This window comes from Gymnoscopelus braueri (genome assembly GCF_963280865.1).
Source record: "Gymnoscopelus braueri genome assembly, chromosome: 16".
Taxonomy (NCBI): Eukaryota; Metazoa; Chordata; class Actinopteri; order Myctophiformes; family Myctophidae; genus Gymnoscopelus; species Gymnoscopelus braueri.
The window spans coordinates 33,121,054-33,131,854 of NC_137616.1; the positions used below are offsets into that span (position 1 = coordinate 33,121,054).

Sequence of the window (10,801 nt, forward strand, 5' to 3'; positions counted from 1 at the left end):
TAGTAATACCAATGTGTACGTGTGTGCTTCCTGCATGTTTCAAAGACACGGGTGGAGAGAGAGAGAGAGAGAGAAACAGAGAGGGCCCCCTTTTTATTCGGAGAGCAGACCACCCTTTAAAATATTAACATGGCATTTTCTCATTTTCACACAGGTCTCTGGATCCAAATGTCAACCCCCCTGGATGCGGCCCCGGTCGGGGATCAGCAGTGTGTGACAGACAGGCCAGTGGAGCCCGCAGAGGAGCCTCTGCTGCCTGGCTTCAAATTGGTCCTGGCTGGGCTCTGCGTGAAGCGACAAGTGGAGAGTCCTGCGATGGTCTGATGTCTCAGCATGGATGGAGTCAGTTGGAGGACTGACCGCCACTAATGAGACCGGCGCTGCTTCCTCGGCTGAGGACTTACTGTAGCGTTTACACACGGATTACTCTCACCGTTTCCTATCCTCTGCCCGATGAACTGACCCGTCGTTAGCGAACTCTCCGAGGACGACTTGGGTCTATATAATTTTTTTTTTACTTTGTGGATATACGTATATTTTGTTGCCTGCCTGAGTGAGTTTGACATTTGTTTTTTTAGTTGTACTTTTAAGTTTTTTCCTTCTATTTTTTTTCACTATGGAGTTTCTGTCCGGGCACTGGAATAAAGATTGGGCCTCGTTCATGCGATTTTGGTTGACTGTTATGCTGAGCCTCCAAATGCAGTTCAGCCCGGGTGCCTCCTGCCCGACCGAGTGCCGCTGTGACAAAACCTTTGTTTACTGCAATGAGCGCGCCCTAACGTCAGTGCCTCTCGGGGTGCAGGAGGGCTACAAGGTCCTCTACCTCCACAACAACCAGATCAACAATGCCGGCTTCCCCCTGCAGCTGCACAATGTGGCTTCTGTGGAGACCGTCTATCTCTACGGCAACCAGCTAGATGAGTTCCCCATCAACCTGCCCAAGAACACCAGAGTGTTGCACCTCCAAGAAAACAACATCCAGACCATCTCCAGGGCAGCGCTGGCTCAGCTGACCCGCTTGGAGGAGCTCCATCTGGACGACAACTCCATCTCTACCGTTGGGGTGGAGGAAGGGGCCTTCAGGGAGGCGGTGAGCCTCAAACTCCTCTTCCTCACCAAGAACCACCTGAGCAGCGTCCCCATTGGCCTGCCGGAGGACCTGAAGGAGCTGCGGCTGGACGAGAACCGCATCGCCGTCATCGCCGAGGAGGCCTTCCAGAACGTGACACGCTTGCAGCGCCTCCTGATGGACGGGAACCTGCTGACGGACGAGGGTATTGCACCGGGGACGTTCCAGGACCTGGTCAACGTCCGTGAGTTGGCCCTGAGCCGCAACTCGCTTACTTTCCCCCCTCCCCTCCTCCCGGGTCAGTCGCTGGTCAAGCTCAGCTTGCAGGAGAACCAAATTGACCAGATCCCAGTTGCGGCCTTTGCTGGCCTCCACAAGCTGGAGAAGCTGGATATCTCGAGCAACCAGCTGCAGACCCTCACGCAGGGCGTGTTTGACGGGCTCGTGAGCTTGAGGCAGCTCACGGTGCGGAACAACCCGTGGCGCTGCGACTGCGCTGTGAAATGGGTGGTAGTGTGGCTCAAGTCGCTGCCTTCCTCGCTCAACGTGCGGGGGTTCATGTGTCAGAGCCCAGAAAAGGTGCGCGGCATGGCCATCAGAGAGCTCACCCTGGATGTTATCCAGTGCTCGGAGGGCACGGACCAGTCTCCCTGGCCTACCTTACGCACCACGCCGCCTCGTCCACCCACTACCACCAACCCCATCACTACCCTGCTGACCACACTCATCCCCACCTTCACCCCTTATTACTTTGACTCCCCCACCCCTCCCCCACCACCCCCAAACCCCCACAACCCCCCTGGGCCCCTGCCCCCGTACGAGGACCCTCTCCAGATCTCCTTCCACGTGGTCAACTCCACCCGCATCGACGTCAGCTGGTCTTCCTACTTCACCGTCACAGCCTACAAGGTCACCTGGGTGAAAAGGAGCCAGAGCCTGATGAGAGACGTGACCCGGGAGAGGACGGTAAGCGGGGACGTCCGGCGCCTCAGCCTCACCAACCTGGAGCCCCGGTCCGTGTACCGTATCTGCGTGTACGTGCTGGACACCCTCAACTCCTACCGGCCCGGAGAGGATACAATATGCTCGGAGGCCAGGACCAAGTCGGTCTCCAGCGTCAAGACGCCAGGCTCGGAGCAGGCGGCCCAGCAGGACATCACGCACACGCTGCTATTGGCTGGGATCATAGGCGGGGCGGTGCTTATCGTCCTGGTAACGCTGCTCAGTCTGTTCTGCTGGCACATGCATAAGAAGAGCCGGTCATCCGAGACCAAGTGGAAATACAACCGGGGCAGGAGAAAAGACGACTACTGCGAAGCTGGCACCAAGAAGGATAACTCCATTCTGGAGATGACAGAGACCAGTTTCCAGATAGTGTCACTGAACAATGAGCAGCTGCTCAAGGGAGATTTCCACATCCAGCCCATTTACACACCCAACGGGGGCATTGGATTTAGAGACTGTCATCTCAGTAACAACAGCATAGCCTACTGCAAGAGCAGCAATGTGCCCAGTACAGAGTTCTGTCACACGTGATGTGGTAGTACGGTACAGAGGCATGCCCACGTGAACTCACACATACACACACACAGTAAAATCCTTAGGGTTCATTCAACTCGAGAGTGTACACATGTAACACATTTGTACACTCTTGGAGTTACAAATGGATAAGTGAATACTGAGGATTGTACTGTACACATACACATACAGTTTGTGTAGACACGAAAAGAAAAAGAAAAAAATCTAGTTAAATATAATTGTACCATATATATTTCCAAATTCCGTCTACAATGTAATTTATACTGTGGATAATAATGTGGGGATTCTCTGCTATCTTTTTTATTCTTAGAAAAAGAGATACAAATGTTTTCCTTTTTTAACAACCAGCAGGGTTTTTGAATGTTGGTTTAATGGTCTTGAGTACTGTACATGAATGGATGGATTTTGTACAATCACGGCACCCTGGGGCAGAGGTTCTATCGAACGCTTGTCAGCCTCGGATGCCGTGAGGGCTGGGATCCTTTGCTAACCACAGAAGCAAAATTATGGCCTTTTGCGCTACGAGAGACACTGCACCCCCACACATACAACCCTTACAGAACAGTAGTAAAGCAGCAAACAGTGCTGATTAAAGCACTGTGGGGAAAAAAACTGCACTGGTGGGCCAGTGATAGGTTGTTAGGAAGACAAAGAGAGAGAGACGGAAAGAGAATCAATTGAATTGAAGTGCACTTTTCTTATTAATGGAACCAAGGGCGTAAGCAGCAATTCACAGAATTAGCTTTTGGTGGAAATGACATGGGAGGGACGAGGGCACACTTTCTAACACCTCTTAAGACTGATTTATGCTTAGTTGCCCACCAGCATTGCGTGCTATCGCGTTTTAAGTCTTAAAGCTCGCATTGTAGATCGTCTATTTTCAACGGGCAACACTGGTGTGCAACTAAGTATAATCTAGCCTTCGTTGGGATAATGTGGAGCATTTTCAATGTGGCATTGTGGTAGGTTAGAATGACACCTGTGCTGCTTGGATTTCCCAAAAGCACCTTAATGCTAGAAGAATTTGTTCTTCTCCCCCTGCAACAAAGGCCCAGCCAAGAGGTGTTTCAGAGAAATCTATTCGACTTTCGAAAGGATATCATTTTTGCACTACATCTGATCACGTGTCAGATGTGCTTTAAGAGCAACACAGGCAAACGTGTTTATATTAAGGCGTGTTAATAGTCTGAAGGTAACACGTGAATGTGTAAAAAAAAGAAGAAGAATAAATGACATGCCTTTTAAAAGGAACCCCTTTTTATTTTTGCTGTTCATTGCATTGCCTTTTCAAAATGTTATGACAACAGGAGCCACAAGGGGGCACTTTCTCTCAATACAGCGTGTGTGTGTGTGTGTGTGTGGGGAGGGGGGGGGGGAGAAAACACAGGCAGATGAGAGAGAGCAGTGTAGATCACTTTACCTCCAATATTCCCTTGGAGAACATTACCCTGGCCACATTACTCATGTTCATAAGGCATTGTTTAGGGTATTAATGCTCTCCATGCTACTTAATGATGTGGAATCATTTAAAACTAACAGTGCACTCTCTCTCGCTCTCTCGTTCTGTCTGCTCATTGGCAAAATGATATGGATTTTTGTATCACCAGGGTCTACCGTGGGGGCGTGTGTGTGTATCAGAGAGAGAGAGAGAGAGAGAATGATGAATGTTTAGTAGGCACACTCATATCACTAATTACACACCCACTTATTTCACATTCATGCCTCCATTCATTAGTATTTTTTGATAAATTAGCAAATCATAACACAACATTCACGTTGCGCCCGTGGTGCTCATCTGCATTGAGCAGAGGTTTGACTGAGTGGCTCATCTAGACTGATGAGGATAAATGATCATTTATGCTCTTGTCTACATGCGTCTGTTTGTCGTTCGCATTTATCATTTGCTCCCACAATGCACCTGCTCACACTGGAGTCCTACCACTGATGAGCCTAGCCTTATCAGATCTCACTCTCCCACCCTCCCTCCCTCTCTCTCTCTTGTGGTTGATGTGTCTGTCTTACTCTCTAGCCGTCTCTCTCTCTCGGTTTCTTCTCCTCTGATCCCCGCATGGGCTCAATTAAAACACATACTGATGGTTCAGCCCATGGGTTCTGGTGGCAGCTCTGGGGATCTGTGCTGCCAGTAAGAGGTCTTCATTATGCGCCTCTTAAGAAGACTTTATTTGCTTTGACAAGGATTTCGATTTTGAGGGGCCAAGCTTAAGGAATTCCCACCACCGACCCCACTGCTCCTGACCCCTCCTCCCACCTCTCTCTTCATAATCCTCATCCAAAAAAGGGAGAAAAATATGCAGGCTTTTATTTTCACTTGGCTGCATGGATCTCATGCTGAGAGAGAGCGAGAGGAAGCGAACAAGGGGAGGCAAACGTGAGTTAACCCCTTGTGGGTAACAAGCTCAACTTGGACGTAACATAATGCGATAAAAACACGTAGCATTGAGACAACCGAGGCTGGATATTTCAAGTATTGCAGTACTTGCAGTAAAAATGGTTATAAGGGCTTGAACTTGATTTATGCCAAGTGTCTAGATTATCCGTGTGGATTTACATAGCAGTAGGGCGCTGCAAAGCAGCTGCATCCATAATGTAAATCCATAATTCCAGCAAACGCTCAGATAGCATAATCACACGGTTGACTATACTGACTCAAGGTGATGCACACAGACTTACAAAGAGCTCCAGGGTTTGAGGCAAATAAAACTCCTACAATGACCCTGATCTTTAAAACATGACCAAACAACTTACAATACACTTTATGGGGTCTTCTGTGGTTATCAAAGCATTCTGACCTTTTGTGTGCGTTTTTGTTTGTTTTCCTACCGATTGACATGTCGATGCAACCAGTACACGCGGTCCAGACCCTGACCTGCATTGAACTAAGATGCTATTGCTTAATGCTCACAACTTAAGGCTTTTTAACGATTACATACGCAAAAAGCCCCTTATCAGTGTTGGAGAAGTTACTTTCAAGATGTAATTTATTACATACAACTTATTACTTAAAGGTAATGTTATGTGGAAATACTACTTTCTATGTCAAGTAATGCATTATATTAACTTTTGTGTTACTTTCACAAAACGAAAGGTAGACTAAATGGCACAAACGTCAAGTGAGTACAAAGTCTTTGAACAAAATATAATATCTAGTTCTCTTGGAATGATGAGAACGAAGACATCCAAAACAGAATGTAAGCAGTAAATACAGATTGTTTAGTTAATGCCTGGGACCTACGTTCTCTTGTTGGGCTAAATTGACTAGACTAGAATGAATAATATTATTATATGCTATTTTAGCAGCCTAAATTCATGATGTCATGACGTCACAAACAACTCAGCACCTGCAGCGTCCATCGGTGCAGTGTATACATATTGAAAATCTAAGTCTAAATAGCTAATTGTAGACTAAACTACATCGTCATTAGTGTGCATGAAGTTGTTAGAAGCTTAAAAAACTATAAAAAAAAACGTTTTTGAAAGTAATGCATTACTTGACATAGTAACTGTAATATTATCCAATTTGAAAAAGTAATGCATTATATCACTTTGTTACTCATGAACGTAATATTATTATGTAATGTGTTACATTATGTAATAAGTTACCCCCAACACGGTTCCCTGTGTGTTTTTTGCTGCTTACTAGCTGACTCCACACTGAAAAATGTCTTATTATTATGCAGGCTGATTTCTGTTATGACTACAGTTAGTTTTCCCCTCCGATCAGACACAGATAACATGAGTTCAGGTCAAGCTATTGTAGCATATCGCCCCATCTGTGAATGTGTAATGGAGACAGGAATTTGCCTTACCTTTTATGCAGCACTGAATGACAAGCGGCAGGATGTGACAGAGAGAGATATTAATCATTAGGGATTACAGAGAGAGGGAGACGGGGAAGCTAAGATGAGGTGTGCAAAGGAAATGACAGTACCTGAGTGGGCACTGAAAATGTCTTCAAGATTGTGGTGAGAGTGACAAAAACCTTGACCGTATTAAAGCAGATGCAGGGAACCAATTCTTAACTTGAATCCTATCGGCCCTTTTGAATTGGAAAATCCGGGAAATCGCTATAATGAGCTCTTGACACATACTGGTTGCATTGGGAAGTGTTATGTCCGATTTTCACACGTCTTCTTCAAAATAGAGCAATGGGATTCAGGTTGAAATAGCAAGACTGGAACAGCAAAACTGTTCCATCCACAGCCCCAGCCCTTGAGTGGTGAGGGGTTAATGAAACAAGTGGGCAGGGAAGGAGCATTGTTGGTTGTTGTGCAGCATCCATTAGTCTTAATTTCCTTATTATGCGATGAAAGAACACAGTTACAGCGCCACGACCAATGGAATGACACAAAGCGTATTACAGACTTGGACAGAGAGCTATCCTCCGTCTATAGAGCACCGAAGTCCTGACGTCACTCGTTCATCCCCAGGTTTGCGGAAGTAATTTCTCTATGGAGAATAACATTGGGTCATCTTAGAATCGTCTCATATAAGAATTGTGGTCCAAAAATAAACACCGCGTGTCGGCGTTATTGTCAGGGAGGAGGTTCTGTATAGTTTATGATAGTCAGTCACTTATATTTGATACAGTCTGTTTCTGGCGAAAATGTAACTAATTTGGCGGAAGTAACATTAGCGTTTTCTCACCGTCAGTTGATGCTTCATATCCATAAGAGTCAACCCGCCGTGGTCATTTGTTTATTTTTGGAACACAGTTCTTATTTGACGCGATATTAAATACGTCTATGGGATTCAGAACGGGGGTGGAAAACTGCGAACCAGGTAGACAAACAAAGGATGTGTAAATGACGTCAGACTTCGGCGGTCTATTACTACATAACTGTATAACAGGGTGCCGAGGACTAATTTCCCCCAAAGCGCATTGATTCATTTTGGAATAATTACATTAAACTATTCAAAAGGTCAGTTCAGACAAAGCACTAGAGCGGATTTCATCCCTTTTGTTTTTCTCCTCATTGCTCCTTAATTTTCGTTTCGTGCAGGCAAATCCCTCACCGCTGATGTAAGAGCGACTCTCATTCAAGGATTTTCGCATGTATTTAGCTTCATATCTCTTCATGCTTTATGAGTTTTTTTTTCCTGATTCAAGTATTTTTCATGCAGTCACAGGGTTGCACGTGGTGACTGAGTTACCATGTCTGAAACCGTACAAAGAATTTTCTCGTGTGATTTGAGAGAGTATATTGGAAATGTGCGGTGCATTACATGGGCTATGTTGCATTAATTTGCCATCCAAGCTTTTCATAAACACATTGCAGTGTTAATTTAACCATACACAGCGAGGCGTTTTTAGGAACCAAAGTTACATTTCTGTTGTCATGATTAAATATTGATGTTGTTCCATGTATGTGCCTTGAGGTTCAACTTACAATGTAAAGTCCTTGAAACCTTTAAATGTTTTTGCACAAAATGTAAATACTTAAGTGAAGCTTTTTGCAAATAAAAGAGCCATGGGATTTGATTGTTCACTCATTTTCATTTCCCCACACTGCTATAGTACAGTACATATTGTACAGTACAGCCTCTGGAAACGTTATTCGACTCTCACTTAAAGAGGGGGAAATTTACAGTTGTGCAATAACCCATTGCGACCTATGAGTATTGATACTGCTTATTTTTCTTTTACATTACATTGGTTTTCTTTACTGGCAAGCATACATCTAAAACTGCCAAGCTGTCAGAGTCTGTGTGGAAACATTGGTCTGGCTAAGTCTATTTTGGGTCAGCCACTTGTAATTCTGGGTCAAAGATTTATGCTCTACCACACTGTACCAAGTTATCCTCTTATTTCTATGTGCGGCCTTCTATTGAGAGTCTGATACTTCTATAGCGACCGCAGCTTAGTTTTCAGTTGGGGGAAATCCAGGAGATACTCTCGATCGACTTGTATGGCACAAATAAATCCAAGTATGTACTCTCTCGCTCCAAATCCCCGTCTTCAAAGTCCAAATCCTTTTTTCCCATCCAGACCACATCCCAATGTTGCCTTTATAACCTCAGGCTCGCTATAAACCACATTAGCCTAATTTTAATTTACTATGACAATTAACCACATGCATTCATCTGAAACATACCAGGGTGTGCCACTTTGGTATTTTGCGGCGGAAATTGGTAATTTTCTTAAAATCCCGCAATGCCTACATGTGATTTGTTGCTGCAGTGCTGCTGCCTCTTTCAAAGGGCACAGGAGTACAACTAACAGAGGCGGTTGGCACTAAAATAACATCATTAGCCGTTCTCCCTCTCAGTTTTGTGTACCAAGTTAATAGTCCTGCTACTAGTGCTTGATAAGGCCACTTGGTTAATTGACATACTACACAGTGCTATAATTGATGATCATATAAATATTGTCAAACAACATATTTCCCTCCCAACATTCATGAAAAGACCATATGGGATTCAGAACACAGAGGTAATGTCCATGTTAAATGATCAATGTCTGGTCATTTAAAATTCCATAGGGTACAGTCCCATGAAATAATGGAGTTTCATCTACGGCCGATTCAGTGAACAGATGTTGCTGCTGATTAGCAGTCTCTTTTTTTACATGGTCTGCTCCCAGAAAATAACATTTGGTCTGTATTTGGCGTTCCGTTTATTAAAAGAACACGCACAGCTTCACTTTCAGTAATCCATGTTTAAACGTCTTCCTCTGTATTAAGCGTATACAAACAGCCTCACTTCAGAGGACGAAGAATTTTAATTCAACGCATTCTCCTTTGAGGTGTTACAAGCACGCACATCTGGTGCTCATAATATTGAACTGACTTGCCAAGAGCTCTTGTCCTGGTCCTATTCCCATTCACAATTGCTTTTGGTTTCCTTGAAAGAATGTGAGACCTTTGCCTTCTTTCACAGTGCGTGTCAGGGTTGGCGCCTATGGATTTCTGATTATTTGCGTCCTCTAGTGATGGTCAATCAAGGACCATAACCTTACACTTGTACCAGGGTTATTATAGATAACTAAAACTTATAAAATAACTAAAACTAGGATTGACGAAGTATTTCAGTTAAATGAAAAAAAAAAAAAACGAGGCTTCACAAAAATTGTGAACTAACTGAAACTAAAATCAGAGAAAATAATATTCTTTACTTTTTCAATATTTCATACATGAGCATAATATTTTCAAACATTTAAAACAGTATAAAACAATAGCGAAAATAGCAGGTTGGAAGGTCATGGTTGGAAGCGATGGCTAAAGGGAGAGAATAGATCTCTGATGGAATAAAAGTGCGTTTTATGTCCTTGCTCTTCTCAAGCACCACAGTTTTCCTCGGTCATGAAAATTAGATGCTGTGAGAGACTAAAAGCATTGTGTTTTTGTTGGAATTTCTTTCACATGAACACTTTCATCATCTTTAGTTTTTTGTATTCGTTTTTTCAAGCAAGTTCATGCGAATTACTGCTTTGCAATGCAAAAGTGTCCTCCAAAACCAGATGATTATTTTCAAGGACTACAAGATGTGGAGGTCAGTTCACTCCTGACTCACTGGAGAGGAAAATAATGTGAAGTGATAGTAAAAAACACCACTTAAACCCAGTTTATCAAAAGTAACATTTTGAATACATGACAAATTCTGAGTTTCTGCAAGACGAATTAAAGCCCTGTTCACAGGCTTGTGGGGTCCTTGTGTAATTGTTTAATTACCCCCTGACCAGCACATTTGTGTGCAGCGCATTTGCACAGGATAAAGCAAGTCTGAAATTTGCTTAAATTTACCAGTTCCCCTGAAGCTCAGGATTTTAAAATGCATCACTCTCTCTTTTCTCAGAGCAAGTTAATAATGACGAGCCATAACGGCAAAAAAATAAAAGGCAATGGACACAAGAGGAAAATGTCTGTTTAATGTGTGTATGGGGTGAGCTGTGCTTTCAGTGATCATTTTAGATTATTTGTAACCACAAGGTCCTACTCCGTGGTGGCCATCCGTAAAAGACTTTGGAGATGTATTCCTGCTTTGATTTCACTGCTGCATCCATTTTAAAGACAAAGAGGAAGGTGGAAACCACCAAACGCATCAAAAGGCAAATTACGGCTAAAATCGCTGAGTTGATTGACATGGGATCAGGGCACCCCTTTCTTGTCAAATGTATTATAGGCTATGTAATTCACCCGGAAATATTAACATGAAAATGCATAGACAGGGCAGATT

General features: G+C 44.0%; 1 protein-coding gene across 3 annotated transcripts in view; it reads left to right on the plus strand.

Moving 5' to 3' along the window:
- The window catches only part of flrt2 (fibronectin leucine rich transmembrane protein 2), a 37,717-nt gene extending 31,927 nt beyond the window's left edge, over positions 1 to 5,790 (plus strand). For all 3 annotated transcript variants that reach the window (XM_080453958.1, XM_080453957.1, XM_080453959.1), the window contains exon 2: positions 155 to 5,790. In XM_080453958.1, coding sequence (XP_080310084.1) covers positions 617 to 2,605 — 1,989 coding nt within the window. In that variant the 5' untranslated portion in view covers positions 155 to 616 and the 3' untranslated portion in view covers positions 2,606 to 5,790. The remainder of the gene's footprint in view (positions 1 to 154) is intronic.
- Positions 5,791 to 10,801: the final 5,011 nt, after the last annotated feature.